Below are 21585 nucleotides of genomic sequence, written 5' to 3'. Positions count from 1 at the left end.
CCACTTTCCTTCTGAAAGAGGGAGGTGCTTCTGGTCAGTGCTTGGGAGGCCTGGACTAGATTGTCCCTTTCAGTCTCAGAAACCACTGCTGAGGGAGGCTTGATGTTGGACCTGTGGCCTCGGGAACTTGTGAGGCAATAAATTCCTGTTGTTTAAGATAGTTTGTGGAGCTCTTTTTCAGCAGCACCAGGAAACCGATATTCTCCCTCCTCCATTGCACTTTCCTCTGCTTCAGGGATTAAAAAACCACTTTGGGTGGTCCTTTACTCTTATGTTTAATTATTTCAGTGGTAGACATGTTATCACGAGAAGTTCCATTGCCAGAAATTCCATTGCTAAACACAGATAAAATTCTAATGCACACACTCTCCAATGTTACATTTCCGTTATGTTATCTAATTTTGTTTTTTTTTTTTTTTCCCCTTTGCTAATGAACACTCAGTCAACTGGCTAAAGCCCAGGGAGCCTCTGATTGAGGTTACAGTGTCACTTCTTTGAGCACATACAGTAATTTCCATTTTTGTCTCTGTTGTGTTCAGTTCATGAAACCTAGACTTGTATAAAAATATTCATTCTTTTCCATAAAACAAAACAAAACAAAACAAAAAGCAAAATAAATGGCACAGACATTGCCTCACAAAAGGCACAATGCTTCTGGAACATTGTTGGTTCACAGGTAGTGCAGTTGGAAATATTCATATATCAGCCCATGGAAGAAAGTTTCAATTTAGGACAGAAAAGGCACTTTAAGAGTCAGTGTATAATTCATGAAACATGGTAGGTTTTATAAAAGCCAGAGGTGTACCAAGAGAGGGGCTTAATCTAAGCATGAGGAATATTATATCAAGTGATGTTATTCACAATTTCTGGGGAATGAAGATAATAAAGAGCAGACAACATTTAAAGTTTCATTGTTTTAAAACTCTCTACAAACAATGCATCTCCTTCTTGCCTGTGCTGATGCTCTCCAGTGTCTCTTTGTATAGTCATTGGTCTAGATTATAAAGGCCCTCTGTCATCATCCAAATATATTTTAGTTAGAAATACATCCAGTCTTGAATCCTGGTGCTTTTAGGGAAAAAAAATTTCCCTTTGATTCTCCTTTTAGGGGGACCTTCACTTTTTCTAAACCAGAGAGAGGAAGAGAGAGACAAAGATTGAGAGAGCCACTTGTCCACAGCGTCAGTTCTCTGTGGTAGTTTTTTTCCATTGAGTCAGAAAAACATTGAGTTCCATATGACTACTGGGGTTCGTGCTGATGAAAATTACTTTCTTTATTACATGGTCCATGATTTTTCCCCCCTTCAGAACACTTAGAATATTATTGAATATAATAGCATTTGTAATTTTGTAAAAATGTCACCTAATTATAAGAGTAATGCATGTTTATTGTAGAATTTTGGAAAAATTCTGAAAAGTCAAAGAAAAAAAATCACCAATAAACCTATGTTATAAATTAAACTATGGATACATTTTGGTATATGTCCTCAGCCTTTAAAAAATACATATAAACACACATACATATATTAATGTATGCATTCATACCATGTAATCCTATAACATTGGGATTATATGAAATAAGATGACATCAGTTTTGAATTTTTTTCATGTTTATTTATTTTTGAGAGAGAGACAGAGCATGAGCAGGGGAGGGGCAGAGAGAGAGGGAGACAGAGAATCGGAAGCAGGCTCCAGGCTCCGAGCTGTCAGCACAGAGCCCGATGCGGGGCTCGAACTCACAAACTGTGAGATCATGACCTGAGCCAAAGTCGGTCACTCAATCGACTGAGCCACTCAGGCGTCCCAATGACATCAGTTTTAAATAACGTCATTTACTGGTTTCCTCATAGCAGACGTTGTCTCCAAATACTGTCTATTACTGAGAAAGATGACCTTTAAAATCCAGTAATACTGGAGCACCTGGGTGGCTCAGTTGGTTTTGGCTTAAGTCATGATCTCGGTTCGTGGGATTGAGCCCCTCGTGGTCTGTCAGCACGGAGCTTGCTTGGGATTCTCTCTCTTTCCCTCTCTGTGCCCCTCCCCTGCTCATGCTCTCTCTCTCACTCTCAAAATAAATAAATAAACTTTTAAAAATAAAATAAAACAAAATACAGTAATACTAATTATGGGACAGGGGAACTAAGATTTTGAGAGACAATTTCCCTTTCAGCACACTTCTGAGCACTACTGGTTTTACTGTCATTTGTTATTCATATTATATCAGTTAGATAAGAAGGTAAAAAGAAATCTGGGGCTCCTGGGTGGTTCAGTCGGTTGAGCATCCGACTTCGACTCAGGTCATGATCTGGTGGTTCATGGGTTTAAGCCTGTGTCGGGCTCTGTGCTGACAGCTCAGAGCCTGGAGCCTGCTTCAGATTCTGTGTCTCCATCTCTCTGGGCCCCTCCCTCGCTCATTCATTCTCTCTCTCTCTCTCTCTCTCAAAAATAAACGTTAAAAAAAATAAATAAATCTAAAGTGGACTGAAGTGATTAGATACACCAAAGGAATAATAAAATCCTCTTCAAATAAACAGTATTAATTTACTAAGCAGTAAAGCGGATGTATAAAAACAATGGCATAATAGTGACTATCATATATATATATACTTTTTTTTATTTAAAGAGGTGCCAAGCAATTTTCATGTTATTTAATTTAATCCTCACAACAACTCTATGAGGCATTATTCTCTTAAACCCATTTTACAGATGCAGGGGTGCTAATAGAGGAAAAGGAGGTCACATTCTCAGAGCAGTCAGGTCTGCCTTGCTCCAAAGTGCTTCAAATTTCTGTCTATTATTTATCAGGCATCCATTCATTTACATATTATCTATGGCTTCTTCTGCACTACAGCCTCTGAACTGAGTCGTTGCAACAGGGATCATGTGGTCCACAAAGACTAAATATTTACTATATGGTCCTTTACAAAAAAGTTTGCTGACCCCTAATCTACAGGATTAGGCCAATCCCTTGAGGCAATTTTCCAAGAAATAGGACTCTTCAGTTTCTCACCAATTCTTCTCAAAGTACCTCCGTGTGCAGATTTGAATGCAACTAATTTTGTTCACTTTTTTCTCTCCAGTGGAATTTTTGGGAATGTCAGGAATGATTGCGTTAGTCACTGTAGGACTGAATTTAGATTCCTTAAGCTTTAAACCGAGGATTGAGTTAACAATTACTAAGTAAGTCTCCTATTGTATACTTGGTATAGATATCTTAGAAGTTTAGTGCTTAAGTGGTTCTGCCTTCTTGGACACATTTCATAACTTTTTTCACCTTTTTCTTTTTAAATTCATTACCAGTTATATTTGAAAGAACTTAAGGTACCAACAATTGTTGACATCGACACGTTTAACAAAAAAGACTACAAACGGCATGAAGCAAAAATTGGCAAATTTTAAAGGAGAAATAGACAAACATTATATCTGAGATTTTTAAAAAAATTTTATTTTTTAAAATTTACATCCAAATTAGTTAGCATATAGTGCAACAATGATTTCAGGAGTAGATTCCTTAATGCGCCTGACCCATTTAGCCCATGCCCCCTCCCACACCTCCTCCAGTAACCTCCTGTTTGTTCTCCATATTTATGAGTCTCTTATGCTTTGTCCCCCTCCCTGTTTTTATATAATTTTTATTTCCCTTCCCTTATTTTCATCTGTTTTGTCTCTTAAAGCCCTTATATGAGTGAAGTCATATGATACTTGTCTTTCTCTGACTGACTAATTTCACTTAGCATAATTCCCTCTAGTTCCATCCATGTAGTTGCAAATGGCAAGATTTCATTCTTTTTGATTGCCGAGTAATACTCCATTGTGTGTGTGTGTGTGTGTGTGTGTGTGTATACACATGTCTTTATCCATTCATCCACCGATGGACATTTGGGCTCTTTCCATACTTTGGCCATTGTTGATAGTGCTGCTATAAACATGGGGGTGCATGTGTCCCTTTGAAACAGCATGCCTGTATCCCATGGATAAATGCCTAGTAGTGCAATTGCTGGGTCGTAGGGTAGTTCTAGTTTTAGTTTTTTGAGGAACCTCCATACTATTTTCCAGAGTGGCTTCACCAGCTTGCATTCCCATCGATTGATATTCTTTTTATGAATAACGTATCCGTGGCTCAGAAGCTGTGGTCATTTTATACATAACTCTTTGATAAAAAAAAATTTACTTTGGATTGTGGGAAGCTTAAAAAAGACTGCATTCCTTTGTTTCCTTCATAAGGTACATGAAAGACAGCATCCTAGTATGGGAAGAGCTGGGAAAGAAAAGTAGCAGAAAGATGCAACACTAGCAAAACTCTTACTTGCCTTTTACATTTGGTAATGCAAGGTGTCATATGAACATCTCCGGATGGAGGGAAAAACCATTTGCTTGTCTTCTCAGATAAATGAATTAGTCTGTCTCTGAGAGACTATGCTAAATTACAGGATTGTTTCAGAGTTACTGCACACCAAGTCATAGCCTAGTGTGGATCGAATGAAAGCAAATGTTAAAATAAGAAAAATAAGCCATAATTTTGAGTTTTCCCATGAAGATTCTTTAAAAAACTTTAAAATTTTTTTAAATATCTATTTTTGAGAGAGAGTGTGTGAGCAGGGGAGGGGCAGAGAGAGAGGGAGACACAGAATCTGCAGCAAGCTCCAGCCTCTGGGCTGTCAGCACAGAGCCCGATGTGGGACTCGAACCCACAAACTGTGAGATCATGACCTGAGCCAGTCAAATGCTCAACCGACTGAGCCACCCAGGTGCCCCAGATTCTCTCTCTCTTTTGTTTTTTTAAATGTAGAGGACTATCCATTGTTCTGAAATTATGGCTTGCCTACATTTTTGGTGTTTAAATGTTCATTCTTTTATGAAATCCCAGTGATAGAAGATGGTACTTTTTTTTAGAAAAATAACTTCACTTGGCAAAAAAAAAAAAAATTGGCACCTGTAACTCTTCTAATTTTGTGTTAGGTGAATGACACTTAACTGGTCTTTAGAATCCAGAAGCTTGGGAATAAATAGTTCACAGAACATACACTTTTTGTCTGAATTTGGACATTTTCCTGAGCTCAGTCATACTGTCAGTATCATTAGAAATTACTCATTATGACTCATTTAATTGTTTATTATTGAACCTATAAAACCAATCTTTTCTTAATGTTTACCGTAACCTGGACATTGTAACTTAGGTTTGAGGCTTTGTAACTGAGTCCCTTCTCAGAATGCACTCATTGTTAAGTGGTGGGCATGTTTCTGTAAGAAGCTAGTAAGCGTGAATAATTTTATATATTTATTGGAATCCTACTATATGTAAGGCAGTTTTTTAGGTTCTATGGAGACATTTGAACAAGTTTTCTACTCAGTTATTCCATCATTTCTGAATTTCAGAAAACTAAGCTTTGGGGTTAGAGGTCCCCCTCATACCCTTCCTTTCTCTGAGTTCTAAATCTGATGAATCAAGAGCTGGGAATGAGAGAATCAGACCATCTACTTAATTGGGGAAATGCAGTGTTAGAGAACATGGTTTCCATCTGCAGCCCAAATGAGGCTTCCTAATGCTTCTTTCCGAGTGTAGATCTTGAGACCCACCTCGAGGGAGACTGGTTTGTGGAACAGACCCACTTGCCTAGTTAGCTGAAAGGGAAAGTCCCAATGGAGGGAGGCCCAAGAGCAAGTGGAACTTGACATCTGCTTGTAGAAGTCAAACCTGGCTTGGATGCAGACATGTTACCGCACGGAACCAGAACAGGCCTGTGCCTTAACCACTGTGTTCTAGTCTGCTCAGTAAGAATCTTGGGGAGCGGGGCTAGGTGTGTGGCTGTTTGGGAAGCAATAAGGGGGATTCTAAGTCACTTGTCTGCTTCTGAACTATGGTGGTATAGAGAATTGGCACTGTAGGAATTCAAAGGAGGATCACTTCCAACGAGAGTGCTTAGGATGAAGAACACAGGATTCGAATTAGCCTTACAAGATTTTTAGGAATTCAGTAGATGGGAAAGCAGACTGGAGAGACTTTCAAGGTAAGAGACTCTCAAGAAAATCATGAAGGGAGAAATCCTGCAGAGGGCACTGAAGTGATCCAGTCAGCTATCGAAAAGTCAAGGTTAACCAGGTGGTTCTGGGTTCAGCTGCGGCAGCCCCAACAGTTTGATATGATGCCGGCTAATCTTGGCAAAACTGCCCCATCACCAACCGGAAGAGGGGGTGGAGATTCTTAATATTATGCCTTGCTTTTACTATTCTCCTATGAGAGGCAGCCCATGGGCATTGGTGTGATGAGGGTATTAGAGAATATGGAGCTAGGTGTATTTTAATTCCAACAAAATACTTTTAAATGTTGACTGCAACAGTGATGGAGGCAAGGACCTCTGCTAAGACAAGAATCATAGAATGTGATTGATACATGCTTTTATGTGCAAAGGCAACTATCTTAAAAACACATGGCTTAAAACGTGATTTATTTTCCATTCATCCTAGGTTCCTAATAATGTTTTCAACTGTATACCAACATTTAATATATACTTTCTTTGGCATTGTAATTGGATGTGGACAAAACAAGTATTTGGGATTTCACAGTATGGTTTTCATGTTCATTTTATTTACAACAGTGAATTTTGTAAGGTAGGAATTATATTTTAAAGTTTGCTTATTGGACTTAGGTTCTTCAGCCCAGAATAAGAATTGCCCACTGGTGAGGGCAACAAGAACTCTTTGGATGTGGAGTCAGAAAACCCATGTTGTTGTCAAGGCCCAGACAATAACTTGCTATGCGATTGGGGGAAGTCTGTTTACTTTTCCAGGTCCCATCTGGAAAATGAGAAGGGGGTGTGGTATCAGCACAACTCATGAACTTTATAGAGATGAAAATTCATGGGCCATCTCAATGTACTGAATTGCATCTCTGGAGATGAGATCCAGGAAGCCATTTCAACATGTTTGTTAATGGTTGAACAACACTGGACCTTATTAATGGCTCCTAACATTTTTGTTGACTTTCATCCTCATTTATTATCACCTATAGCTATGATAAAGCCATTTGTTAAGCCCTTACCATGTACATTATGCCATTAATACTAATACAACCTTATGAAGTAGGTGTTATTGCATCATTGCACAGATGAAGCCCAGGGAGGTTAAAAAGTTGCCTAGAGTTGCCCATCTTGAAGTGCAGAATTGGGGTTTAAACTTGACCCCCAGTAGCACATTTTCTCTCGAACACCATTGACCACTCGTGATGGTCATGTCTTCAATAAGAATTCATGACAGTGTCTCTGAAAACATTGTCATTCCCACTCAGAACAGGCCTGGCCAACGAACTTACTTTATAAGATGTTCTCATGGGACCTTGCTTTTGCTGACTCTGAGGTCACTGCACGCCACTCAGTCACTCTCACACGGAAGGATGTGTATGCAATTTGTTTCTTTCTACCATGGAGGCTTATGTGCAAGTTGAGATTGGTCACAGAAAACGAAGAAAGATAAATGGCTTTTTGAACCTTTGTTTGACTTAGCTGCACATCTGGCATCTCATTTCATTTCATAAACACTAGGAAATGAGAATTTTATAGATGAAGAAACTGGCCAACAAAGGCCAAGTACCTTGCCCAAAGTCAAGTGGCTAGGGAGTACTAGAGATCTTGTGGGAACTTATGGTTCCACCTCCCCAGAGGAAAGGCTTTAATGGAAGGAGTCAACCTAAGGGGACCTCAACGTATGGGTCAGCTTTCCATAAGAGACTTGTTGAGAAAAACATTTTAGAGGATGTGCCAAACTAAGGCCCCTTACATAATTACATAAGACATAATTATTGCTAACATGTTTTGAGTGCTGACCACATTCGAAATATCATTCTAAGCCCTATGAATGTTGCCCCATGTAATTGAAACTTCACAATAATCCTTTGAGGCAAGTACAATTATTATTATTTATTATCTCCACTTACAGGATGAAATTGAGGCTTAGAGAGGTTAAAGAACTTGAGTTTACATGGTTAGTGAAAGAAGCTTAAATTTGAACCCTGGTAGATTGACTCCAGAGCCTTTGCGACACTGCCTTTCTGGTTTTGGTATCAGGCAGTGATATGAGTTGTTCCATTTTGGCTGGACTCAATGGTATTTCAGAGAAAGATCATTTAGTAAAGCTGAAAAGTTTGGTAAGAATTGCTTTGCAAAAAGCTTGAATGGAAGGCCGAGGGGTTTACCCAAATTCATCATATACATTATAGATGGTAATAGCAGATTTTCTGTTTCTCAGTGATAGGAATTCTCTAAACTGTCTTGTGAAATTCCCAGCTGAGTAACTGATACACAATATGTTTTTTGAGTCTAAGAACATGTCAGTTTTATTTCTGCTGAAATCTCATTTGAGGGATAGTACTGATATTCTTTTGGTGAAGATCCCCTAAAGATAGATTCTACATTTTTGATACAGAGTCTTATAGAAAAATTATTAGTAGACACTTGTGGTGAGCATAGCATAAGAATAGAGTTTTTGGATCACTATGTTGATAGTGGGTCAACTATTCTCAAATTAAAAAAAAAAAAGAAAAGAAAAATGATCTGTAGAGAAATAGGCACCGATTGAAATTATTTATATGACATTTAATTTATGATTCTCATGGAAGCTCAAGAAAAATTTGATTAAGCTAAGTTTATTAATGTGCCTACAATAATAATTACTTTTCGGCCATCATCTGTGTGTCCTCTTGGCCTCATTTCTGATCTAGTCATGGTCTTCCAGGGAATAGATGAGCTTGTCAACGTTATTTGAAGAAATTTCTCTCAGAAATACACTACCCAAATCCAAATAGTATATTAAAACTTCCAGCAGTTTTTTGAGACTTGAGTATTATATGAAAAACTTAGACAGTAGATTTGGTTCATCCCAGAAAAGTTGAACAATTTATCAATAAACTGAATTATTTTCTCTTTCCTGAAAAAAATTTCTATGAAATTTAGTTTTTAGTAGTGTCAACCATGAATAACATTAATACATAAAGTGTGACTTTAAAAAAATGTTTTTCTCTCCACAGGTTGCTTACTATTGTGTTAGTGAGCCCTCTTCTAATGCGTGTAAATTATGACTATAACTGGAGATGGGGAATTGTTATAGCATGGTCTGGAATTAAAGGAGTTTTTAGTTTACTCTTGGCTCCTGAAATTCATAATCTGGCTGATCAAAAAATAGAATCACCACAAATGGTAGGAAAAATCATCTCATAATATTTATTCATTTTGTTTATTTTGTAACACTTGTCATAGTACCCAATAATAAAGTTAACCATTTACAAATTTTTTTAGTTTAAATTCCAGTTAGTTAACTGGATGAGGGGCAGGGAAGGGAAATGGTTCCAACCAGCTCCTTTGTCCTCAGAGAGGCATCTCCATGATATCTGCCTCTCAGGGAAGCACACTGAGAAGAGTGAATAATTTCCCCACTGTCTGCTCCAGGCGTTTTTCAGATCACTGTTTCTGCATCATCTGCCCCAGTTAGTTTGCCTGCCTTCTCTCTGGGAGTAGGGCAACATCTTCAGGGCACAATCCCAGTCAAGGCCACTGATCTTTCAAACTCCATTCTTCAAGCCCCACTGATTGCAAGAACTCACAAAAAGTAGCCCCTTATGTTTTCCCAGCCAATGGTTTTGGGGAAGTGTTTTCCTTGTGCATTCCCCTGTGTGCTCCTCTCTCTCTTTCTCTCTCTCTCTCTCCTTTGTCTGTGACCAGGGCTCCCTCCCCTCCACAGCACTTGTGATCCATTTCTCCTCCAAACCACATCTCCGTACTTCCTACCTTCCTCAATGTGGCTTCTTCTCTCCAGAGTTTTAGTTATGGAGTTCATTCTGTCAGTCTTCAGGTTGATTTCTGGAGTCTTAGAATGATTTGATAGTTACCTAGTTATGTTCGTGGGGTGAGACAAGCCTAGGGTCCTCTTCCTCCACCATCTTTTCTCCCTTCTCCTTAGGTTAGCCTAATTAAAAAAATTTTTTTTAACATTTATTCATTTTTGAGAGACAGAGAGAGACAGAGCATGAGTAGGGAAGGGACAGAGAGAGAGGGAGACACAGAATCTAGAAGCAGGCTCCAGGCTCTGAGCTGTCAGCACAGAGCCCAACGCAGGGCTCAAACTCACGAACTGCAAGATCATGGCCTGAGCCGAAGTCAGACGCTCAACCGACTGAGCCACCCAGGTGCCCCGAGGTTAACCATTTTTAAAATTAGATTTGAAAAATGCATTCTTTTAAGAAGAAAGGAACTTTCAGAGGAAAGTTTGTTTATGTTGATAGTCTGAAAGGGACCAACAGTGAAGTAATGGCATAGTATGTGGAAATCAGATGGACTTGGGGTTGAATCCTGGCCCCCTCGTCACAGGCTGGGTGACCTTGGGCAAGTTCTCCAGATTTGTGGAACCTCAATTTCCAGTTGAGGATTGAGATGATACTTAGTAAAGTGTCTGCCACTTAGCAAATGCTCAATAAATGTTACTAACTCTCCCTCAAAGCCAATCTGGTAGTGGCAGTATCTGTGGTACTGAGAATCCAGGGAAGATCCAAAGACTCCAGTACATCTGCTGACAGTGTTAGGGCCCCTTGTTATTTGTAACAGTACTGTGTGAGTTAGCTGGAGAAGTTGCTAGAAATCCCTGGGACACCCCCCTCCCCCACCTCCCAGTCAGATGAATTCCAACCCTGCTTCTGGGAGGGTTGCTTCTGAATAATGTGAATTAAGAACATCTGCCCACCTCCCAAGGAACTTTAATCTGCAGATAAATGCACAGAGTTTCTTGATATTGGCTAATTTCCAGCTCAGGATTTTCTCTTCTTTGTCATTTCCCCCCTGTTCCAGAAGACAATATTTTTAGAATATCTTCTTTGGAGAATCAGTTATCACCCTCTCCATCTTGCATGTAGAGAAATTAGAACAAAGAGAATAGCACATTAGGGAAAGAACTCAGCTGCCCTAACTCCCAGAAGAAGTGCTTTTTCAAAATGGACTACTATATTCGTCACCATCTTTCCTGAGAATTTGTACTTTATATCTATGGCCATCATCTGGGAATTAATTTGGAGTTCAAACAAACCTGTGATTTTGCAGACTTTGGGTCCTTTCATGCCCCAAAGGAAAAGTATCATAACCAACGTCTGAGCTCCTTCAATTTTCTTTTGTGCAAGGAATTCGCCTAAAACCAAGTCAACAAAATGCTAACTAGCATTTGAGTATCACTTACAGTGTTTTTCAAATCTGTCTGATGTTACATGGATCCCTTTAGCACCACCCCAGACCTACACAATCAGAATCTGCAGGGAAGAAACCTGGAAGTCAGTATCTTTTAGAAGCACTTTCAGTGCTGTTATCAGTCAAGTTTGGGAAACACTCTCAGAGAACATACTGCTGTTGATTCCATTTTTTAGTGAAGGACACTGAGGCTCAGAGTGGTTATGTCTACTGACCCCAAGTTACACGGCTAATTAAAGTGGTAGAGGCAAGACCAACAAATGTGGTTGTGTTTCTGCTTCTGTGAAGTGTCTCTCCAGACCCCACCACAGCTCCTGTAGGCTCCGAGCCTCCTGAGCAGCCATAGTAAATGCTGGTGGCAGACACACTTTCCCTTGTCTCCACAGTCACCACTGCTACTCACCATCGGCTGGTGGCTCCCCAACCCTGCAGGCTCCATGGCCATGTCTGTGATGCCTACCATCCTCCTGGCTTTGCGTGGCTGCTGCTGAAAGCAGCAACAGTGGAGAGCTCTTTGACCAGTGATTTCCAGAAATCACAAAATCTTTTCTCATGCACATTGAAAACTAATTTCTGCTCCAGTATATTATATTCAAGCACTGTCCACAAAACAACCCTTTGCCCTATCTATCAGAAGCAAGATTTTAAATGTGGATTAAGATAGAATTTTGTTGGTGGTTAATTGAATAATGATTCCCTTTGGAGAACTTATTCATTTGTTTTTCTTGGCTCTAACTATTTGTATGTTTTGTTTTTTAGTTTTTATTGTATGTACAGGTAATATCACTAATGACTATGGGAATAAATTCATACATGATGACTCATTCAGCCAGGACATTAGGTAAAGTATATTTATCTTTCATTAATTAACTGGAGAGAATAATGCAAACACATTGTTGTTGGGAGTCATGGAGACATTTCTTAAGGAGCTCAAGGAATTGATTATGAAATCATTCATTTTCATTCATTCATTATTTACAGATGCTGCATTAATTGGAATATTGGTTTAGCCAGTTTAACAGAAACCACATTCGCAGTGGCTTAAACAAGATAGGGAACTTTCTTTTCCTCTCCATCAAAATGTCCAAAAGAGTGGGATGGTTCTACTTCACGGGGTTGTCCATAGATCCAGGATCCTTGTATTTTGTTGTTGCTCCTCTCTGGAATGTTGCTCTTGTCTGAGGGTAGAAGCTGACTCATAACCACTATATATTCAATCCAGCCAACTAGAGAGAGAAAATGGGGAGATGGGTGGAAATGGAGAGTAAGCAGCTTCCTTTTAAGGGCATAGCCTAGAAATTGTATATATCATCAGCACTCACATTCCATTGGTCAGAATTTAGTCACATGGTCACACATGGGTAAGAGAAGCTATAAAATATTATCCCTACCTGGGATAATGTAGGGATAATGGTGGAGCCATGGCTGGCCATGTGCTCAGCCAAGACTTGGAGATTCTATGGCAAAGAAAGAAGGGGAAAATGAATATTGGGAGTCCTTTGGCTGGAACCACCATCTTCCAGTAATTTGCCAAAATGACCAACACAAAGGGAAAGAGGAGAGATACCCTCTATATGTTCTCTAGGCCTTTTAGAAAACATGGAGTAGTTCCTTTGCAAATCTACAAGAAAGGTGATATTGTAGATATCAAGGGAATGGAGACTGTTTGAAAAGGAATACCCCACAAGTGTTACCATAGAAAAACTGGAAGAGTCTATAATGTTACCCAGCATCCTATTGGCATTGTTGTAAACAAAGAAGTTAAGGGCAAGATTCTTGCCAAAAGAATGAATATACATATTGAACATATTAAGCACTTAAAGAGCCGAGATAGCTTCCTGAAGTGTGTGAAAGAAAATGATCAGAAGAAGAAGAAAGCCAAAGAGAAGGGTACTTGGGTTCAACTGAAGAGCCAGCCTGCCCCACCCAAAGAAGCACACTTTCTGAGAACCAATGGAAAGGAGCCTGAGCTGTTGGAACCCATTCCCTATGAATTCATGGCTTGATAAATGTAAAGGAAAAAAAAGGTTTTAAGATTGTAAAAAAAGAAAAGAAAATGGATATTGGGGGATAATCAGCAGGCTCTGCCACAGTTGCTTATTTCCAGAAAACATTTGAGGCCATTGATAATAAAGTGCATAAATTTGATAAAATCACAAATTGACACGTAGTCAATAGAGAAATCTAAGATAAGATAGTTGGTGGCAGTACAGTCAAGTGGGGAGGGAGAAGGCTGGATGGGATTACACAAAGTCTTCGAATAGGGCCTTAGTATCTCTCAATATCCCATGGTCTGATCCTCAGCTAAGCTGGTGCAGAGGATGATCCTTTCAGGGTATCTAAAATTGATCAGACTGCTGGAGATATACAGCACTCACAGGAGCATGTGGATAAAGCAGAAAATCAATTAGTTAATTTATAAAGTGGATGATTTCTTTCTATGTCTGAAATAATTGTGATCATTATTCAGGGTATTCACCTCTAAATACCAATTTCCTTGGTAAACAAAACTAGTCATCAGAAGGTATCTTGGAAAGCATAGAACTAATGAGAGGTCGATGGAAGGACGATGTTGAAGGAGGGTTCTTCTAAACAGGGAAATAGCCTGGTGAATTTTCCCTATCCTGCCCATGAGAGACATTACCTCTTTGCTTGTGTCTTTTTGCAGTCCTGCCCATTTCTAAAACTGCACCCCGCCAGCACTACAGCAGAACTTCCTGTGACAGCCCCCTTCAAAGCCAAGGGCTCCAATATGTGAACTGGGCTAATTAAGTGGGGCAGATTTCTGGTAGCTCTTCTTTTCCCCTAGTTATGGATCTGTTCTTGTTCTCAGTGGAAATGTATGCTTGGTTGGCAAAAGCCTACGCTGGAGTGTGACCGAAGTTAATTTGATCTTTGAAGTCTTTCTCACACCTCCCTTCTCAACAATTTATTTTTGACTCTCAGGGATCCAGACCCACTCCATTCTCTTTGCTTAGGATATCACATCTGGATTTCTCCCATGCTTCTTTTCTTGTGATTCCTCCTACTCTGATACTCAAAGGCAAGATCAACAAGGGGTTTTACTGTCATGGTAATATTTTTTTCTTCTCTTTTTCTTCCCTTATAACTTTTTAAAAGTTTATTTATTTATTTTGAGAGAGAGAGACAGAGAGATAGAGAGAGCATGCACATGTGCAAGCAGGAGAGGGGTAGGGGCAGAGAGAAAGGGAGAGAGAGAATGTCAAGCAGGCTCCATGCTCCGTGCAGAGCCCAACACAGGGTTCGATATCACAACCGTGGGATCATGACCTGAGCTGAAATCAAGAGTCAGGTGCTTAACCAACTTAATGAGCCTCCCAGGTGCCCCACAAAATTTTTTTATTGTAGTAGTTAAACCTCGGAATTTTCATTATAAAACAAAAGTATATGGTAAATACTTTCTCCTTGTAGAATCTATGTTCATCCTTTCTAGAAATACTACGTGGCACACATTTAACACCTAACAGAGTTCAAGTTTTATCAGTAAGAGTTTCAAACCAACTACTTCTGTCTAGTCAAAGGCTTTAACAGATTCCCTCCTCACACTCTTCCAGGATCATCTTAAACACAGAGAATTCATTCAAGTGTATTGGTGCCACCAAGTGGTCCACATATACTCATGTTTCCCCAGAGCAACTGGAAAGTATTTGTTTCTCCATCATATGGGGAGGATGTAGTTAGGCAAATGAAAAAAATTTTCTTCCTGTATGGTCTCAGCCATACAGCTTTGAATCCAAAGCTGACAACTTCTAACTTAAGCCTACAGTCAAATGTGTCTCTGCTCTGGACCATAGTGAACCAAGAGGGATATGCCTCCAGACCTTTGGGATCCCAGAAATTTCAAATACTGTCATTACTTACAGTGTCCCATAAAGAATGCAGTAAAATTAACTAAACGTTTGGAACTCATTTGGACTCTTTATGGAACATTCCACATGCAGTTACAAAAAGAGAACAGTTTTATTGAGATGGGATTCCAAGTGAGCAGGTTAAGCTCATTCACTAATTAAATTCTTCTTTTCAGTGAGTGAGCCTCATAGCTGTAACTTCAAATCCATACCTCAAGAAAATACAAATGGCTACAAGTTTTGAGACATGTGGATTTGCTACTGGCCAGGAAACAGATACATATTAAATTTGAGGGATCTCTGTTGCAGTGACCTCAATATTTTAAATTTTTAAAATTTTATAGAAGAATCAGTTGGAGAATTGTTAAAATGCAATTTCCAATTGATTCTCTAGGTATGGGTTGGATCCTGGGAATTTGCATAGTTTAATAGGCAGCCTTCCTCTGTAGAAGACACAAGTAGTTTTCTATACTTCGAGAAATACTGATTGGGTGCCTTGAAGTAGCAAGTTATGTCTCTAGATAAAGGGAATGAAAGGAAATGAAGAAAGCATTCCTTAGCAATTGAGTCAGATAAAGTTGAGTTATACAACCAGGAGAAACAGAGTTGGGTAATTTTTTGGAAAATTTTGGACCAAATGTGGTCCTTGCTTTTCTTTGAGCACTCTGGTTTGGCTATGCGAGTGATTGACTGCACCAACGAGATTTCACTACATCTTGCAGGATTTTGCCTCTTGGAGTCTTTGCTGTATTCTATTAAGATCCTTGCTTTTCTTTGTCACAGGTTTATGTGCTATTTCCCTCCCAAGGCAAATGGCCATGCAGAATGCCATTAAGCACATTCAGGAGATAATACAGAACACAATAACGCTATTTAAAACAGAAAAAATTTTGACAAATGTTAATTGGACCTTAGTAGAAGAAAAAACAAAGATTGAATACACCATTCCTGTGAGTTGATACCTGGCAAAAAAAAAAAAAAAAAAAAGTCCTCCTTTCTTTCCTGGGTCTGCCTTTCTTGCTTTAGTTTGTTATATTAAAAAAACCTCTATTCTGCTGATGGAATGTCAGAAACCTGAGGAGTCGGGGGTATATTTACTAGCTTTGCTATCTGGGTGAAAAGACTTCTTTGAATTCTCTCTAAAGAGAAGGTCTTGGTAATTTAGCTTTGTTTGCCAACATTGGAGAATTGGTGTTTTTACATGGCTGGTTGACTAACTGTGCATGGCCTCTGCCAAGCTGATGTTTCTGACCACTTGAGGAGCTGAGCCACCTGCCCTCACATTACTATAAAAAGCAGGAAACACAGGTTGCTTCAGAGAGCAATCGAGCAAAGACAGGTTTGGGGGAGAATCTGACTTACAAATCTCTCCGAATTTACGACTTTTAAAGCACACAATTAAAAGCAACATTTCTCACGTGGAGAGCATACCCAGTTATGCATAGCCCTTCCTTTTAACCATTCTGATTTAAGTTATTAGAATCTTGGTTAAGTGAAGTGCTTGTTTTAGCTACTTATTTTAGCTCTTTTTAACTTTATCTCTTTATGTTTTTAAACTTAGTCTGATACTGTTCAGTTTTCCCACGTTTCTCGTGGTAGTGAAACGGAGGAGTCCCCAACAGAAGAAGTTTTAATAGAAGAAGCCAGATTGCATGTAGCTATAATACAAATGGTTGGTACAGTTCACATAATCTGCTTTTTATTTATTTATTTATTTTTAATTCTTGCAATACTTTCAATTCTTACCTCTTTCAGGTGACTAGAATGCCTCTTTCAGGGCTTTCAGGTGACTAGAAAAAATATTTTTTCAGTTAAAAAAAATTTTTTTAAACATTTGTTCATTTTTGACAGACAGAGAGAGACAAAGCATGAGTGGGGGAGGAGGAGAGAAAGAGGGAGACACAGAATCCGGGGCAGGCTCCAGGCTCTGAGCTGTCAGCACAGAGCCCAATGTGAGGCTCGAACTCACGAACTGTGAGGTCATGCCCTGAGCAGAAGTCAGATGCTTAACTGACTGAGCCACCCATGTGCCCCTATTTTTTCAGTTTGGATAGCATATTAGTTGTTAAAATTTGTTTGATTTATAGAAGTTAAAAATAACAATAAATGTCTTAGGCTTTAAGTTCAAGTCACAAATTTTATTATCCTGTTCTACGTCTTGTAATTTTTGACCGTTCACTTTTGAGGGGACTTTGAACAATGTTTGGTGCTATTTACATACCTATTTAACTAAATATCTTCAAATATTTAAAACTGCTCTTATAAACTTAATGTATTTGAGTTTCTTTTATATAAAGTTCTCTTAAGTGCTTATTTAACTCTTATAAATTTAATAAATTAAAATACATCTAGTAAGCCAAAAATTCTCTTGAAATATTTAAGATTTAAGTTTTCAATGGTTTAATATAAGGAAGATTATATTTTTAAATTTATATATTATTGTGTTATGTATTATTTATATTTAAAATAAGGAAGATTACTAGGTAAAATCAAGTTTAAATCAACTTATCAAATTGCACATTTTAAATTGGGGTTATATTCTAATAAGACACATTTTATTCACTATTGCAAGCACACAAAAACATATACATATATTTGTTAAGCCAAGTCTATCTTTCTTACTTGTATTTTAAAACTTATTATTATGAAGAATTTCTAATTTCTAACATATACAGAAGTAGATATAATAGTGTAATGAATCCTTATGTACCCATGACCCAGCCTTAAAAACCAACATGACAAACCTTGCCCCACCTGCAATCTCATTCACTACCCCACCTTCCGTATCATTTTGAAACAAATCCCAGATATTATATTATTTCATCTGTAAATATTTCAATTACATATCTCTAAGTTTTCAAGTCTTTTAAAAAACATAGCAAAATATTAGTATTATACCTAGAAATTAATAATAACATCAAACATTGAGTCAGTGATCAAATTTCCAACTCTCATTAATATGATCAATGTATATTTTCACAGTTCACACTTTTAAATTGAATTCCAGTACAGTTCCCACATTGTAATTAATGCATAAGTCCTTTAAGTCTCTTTTAATCTATAAATTCCTTCTCTTATTTTTTTCTGTTGAAGAACATACTTCTCCTTAATGCAAAAAAATTAATACCATATTTTCCTTCTTTTAAACAATTCTTTTTTTCTTCTTTTAAACATTTCTGAACTTAATTTAAAATACTCCCAGAGTTTGAAAATTTCTTATCAGGAGCAGTAGAGTATGGTCATAAATTTTTGATAGAGCCTCCTATTAAGAGGTGGTGCCTATATCCCTCCTCTCCCCCCCCCCCCCACCTCATTGAATTTGAGCTGTTCTTGTGACCTGTTTTGACCAAAAGTATGTCAGAAGTGACTTTGGGAATGTTCTGGAGCCTAGGCTTTGAGAAGATTTACAGCTTCCACCTTCTACTTTGAATACTGCCCTGAGATTATCATGTGAGCTGAAGAATGAGAGGCTGCATAAAAGTAAACTGAGGCACACAGCCAAGAGTCAGTACCCTACTACCAGACTTGTAAATAAATGTTAATTTAAAAGGGTGGGGGCAATAGACTCAAACTCTCAATGGTAGGAGATGCAAAGAATTGTGACCATATTTTTGTTTGTTTTTTCTTGGATGCTTCCGCCAACCAAGTTTTATTGAGTAATAATTGGCATACATTGCTGTATAAGTTTAATGCATAGAGTTGTGATGGTTTGATTTACATATATTGTGAAAAGATTACCACGATGGGTTTAGCTAACATCCATCTTCTCATATAATTGTAAGAAAAAGAAGAAAAGGAGAAAAGGAAAAAAAATTAGGGTATAACCATATTTAATGTACTACACTGTGCTCATTGGACACAAATATTCATATGCCTCCTATAAACAAAATACACTCATCCTTTTCTAAGACACACCCCCCTGCACCCCCTACACGAAGCTTCATCTTATTATGGCATTAGATTCAAAGTCTAGTATCTCATGATCTGCATTTGGTCTAGGTATGCTGAGGTTCCTTAGTTGTATCTCCTTAAGTATTATTCCTCTTGATCTAGAGACCTATGAACTAAGAAACACGTTATCTGTCCCCCACCCCCTCTCCATTTAGTGCTGATCAACAGACACTTCTGTTCAAGAAGGGGAAGAACAGGAAGTACTGATTAATCACTGGTCCATGGCAATTATGAAATCCCACTGGGCACAGGAACCAGTGCACCTCATTCTTTACATTTCCATAGAAAATAATCTATGTTTGTAACTGACTGGCCTTCTCAGTCTGATTTCCATCAGTAGAAACTTGGGAGGTTTCTATTCATTTAGAATAGTTTCTGTCTCTTTTCGTCCAACCTGGTACAATTTACTTAAAAACTTGTGTATTTTCAATCAATCTGATTATAGTCCACTCCACTCCACAATTCCTTTTCAGATAGGCCATATGTCATAAGAGTCGGAGAAAGCCTTTGGTCTGCTTGAGAAGATAGACTGAGTACCAACTTTTAGTCTTTCAGTGGTCTTAACAAAGAGTCTTTGATCTTGATTTGATCTGGAACCTGAGGCTATATTTTACTGTCAGCACACTAGATTTGATCTTTACTTTTAGATCTTTTGCCAGCTGAAAAGACTGCAATGAGAAACAAATTTAGTTTTCACCCTGGCAAATCGTGGAGTCTTTTTGCTAATTTCTGCTGCAGATTGAATTGTTTCTCTTTGGTTTCCCTAGCTCTTCCCATAGTTTATCATAAGTAGCTTTAAAAGTTGATAGTTTTAGGGGTGCCTGGGTTAGCTCAGTGCGTTGAATGTCTGACTCTTGATTTGGGCTCAGGTCACTATCCCAGGGTTGTGGGATTGAGCCCTGCGTCAGGCTCTGCACTGAGGGTCGAGCCAGCTTAAGATTCTTTCTCTCTTCCTCTGCCCCTCTCCTCTGCTCATACTCTCTCTCTCTCTCTTTCTCTCAAATAATAAAAAAAAAAATTAAAAAAATTTAAAAGTTGATAGTTTTAATATTTCTAGCATGTTATAAGTCTAGAAATGTTCTTAGCAGCCAGATTCATAAGTTATTTGGGCACATTTTCCACCTTCCCAGTGTCCTCAGGTGACAGTATTGCCCATTGTGGTGCCTCTTTGTAGCACAGCTTCCTCCCTCCCACCTCCAATACCAGTTTTTGTACTGTTCTCTCACTCTACTCACCCCCAAGTCCTAAAGCTAATGTTGTAGCCTTTGTTATGGAGGCTTTGAATAACTGGTACTGACTGTTGTTTTGGCTAGCCTTTGCTGTATATCAAAATGCCCCTAAACTTACTGGCTTAAAACAATGATTTATTATTTCTCACAGTTCTGTGGGTTGGCAATCTGGATGATTCTGTCATTGATCTTGGCTGGGAGCACTCATGTGTCTGTGGTCATCTCATAGTTCAGTGGGGTTGTGAATGTCCTCATTCACCAATTTGGCAGTTGATGCTGGTTGCCTTTCAGAGCACTTTGGTGGTCTTCCATATGGCCTTCTATCTTGCAGTAGAGTGGACTGGGCTTCTTCACAGCATGGTGGTCTCTGGGTTCCAACAGGGTGAGCGGAGAAGCTGCAAGGTCTCTAAATCCTGTGTTTTGGAACTTGAATATCATCATTTTTACTCCCATTCTATTAGTTAAAGCAAATCACAAAGCTAGCCAGAGTCAATGAGTGAAGAAGTGGACTCCATCTCTTAGGAGAAGCAGTAGCGTCAGTTGCAAAAGGGCATGGACAGAGGAAGGCATGGATACATTGGGGCTGTTTCTATAATGACCTACCACATTTACTTTTTTAAGCCAACAATCCCATGTAGTAGCCCATTCCATGTTGTCCTTTAATGGCTTTCCTGAGAGTGCCCTCTAGTGGCATTCCTCCCTGTTTTTGTGACCCCTTTCCTTTTTGGTCTCTTTCATGAGCTCCTCTCTTTCTTTTTATCTCTTTAATGTTTTCCTCAGAGCATGATTAATGTTTAATGTTTTCCTCAGAACAGTTAACTCTGTCCATCATTCTTCCCTTATAATCTCTCCTTCTTTTTTCTTAGCTACGCTCATTTCAATGCTATCCACAGATGTTCCTCAAATCTATATTCTTCCTTCCCAAACTCTCACCACCATCTCTTTATACTCATAAGTTCAACTGTGGCTAGACATTTCTTAGACATATCGCTGGCACCTAAATCCACACTGAACTCATCTCAAACTGGCTCTTGTATTCCTAGTCTCAGTGAACGGGCTCATTACCTTATGTGATCACTCAGGTCAGTCCTCTTTCTCTCTCCCTCTCCAAGCTCTATCATTCTTACCTTCTAAATATTTGTCAAATATGCCCCTTTCCATTCTTGTGTCTATTAATTTAGGAAATTATAACCTCTTTCCTGAATAATAAGCTTCAACTGATCTCTCTACCTCCAATTTTTCTGCGGTCAAATCACAGGGCTTTATCCAAAAGACAAATAGGACTATACCACCTTCCTGCTTAAAACCCTACAATGG

The 21585-nt window shown here is 38.7% G+C and overlaps 1 protein-coding gene and 1 pseudogene across 1 annotated transcript in view; both read left to right on the top strand.

The window, feature by feature from the left end:
* Window positions 1-21585, top strand: part of SLC9C2 (solute carrier family 9 member C2 (putative)) — an 82553-nt gene that overhangs the window by 21318 nt on the left and 39650 nt on the right. The window contains exons 8-13 of the mRNA XM_043568232.1: window positions 3081-3180; window positions 6466-6609; window positions 9020-9188; window positions 11979-12060; window positions 15872-16038; window positions 16650-16760. Of these exons, the coding sequence (XP_043424167.1) occupies window positions 3081-3180; window positions 6466-6609; window positions 9020-9188; window positions 11979-12060; window positions 15872-16038; window positions 16650-16760 (773 nt within the window). The remainder of the gene's footprint in view (window positions 1-3080; window positions 3181-6465; window positions 6610-9019; window positions 9189-11978; window positions 12061-15871; window positions 16039-16649; window positions 16761-21585) is intronic.
* On the top strand, window positions 12100-13235 carry LOC122476043 (annotated as a pseudogene).

This window comes from Prionailurus bengalensis, chromosome E4 (assembly GCF_016509475.1).
Source record: "Prionailurus bengalensis isolate Pbe53 chromosome E4, Fcat_Pben_1.1_paternal_pri, whole genome shotgun sequence".
Classification (NCBI taxonomy): Eukaryota; Metazoa; Chordata; class Mammalia; order Carnivora; family Felidae; genus Prionailurus; species Prionailurus bengalensis.
This window is presented reverse-complemented; position numbering and strand designations above follow the sequence as displayed.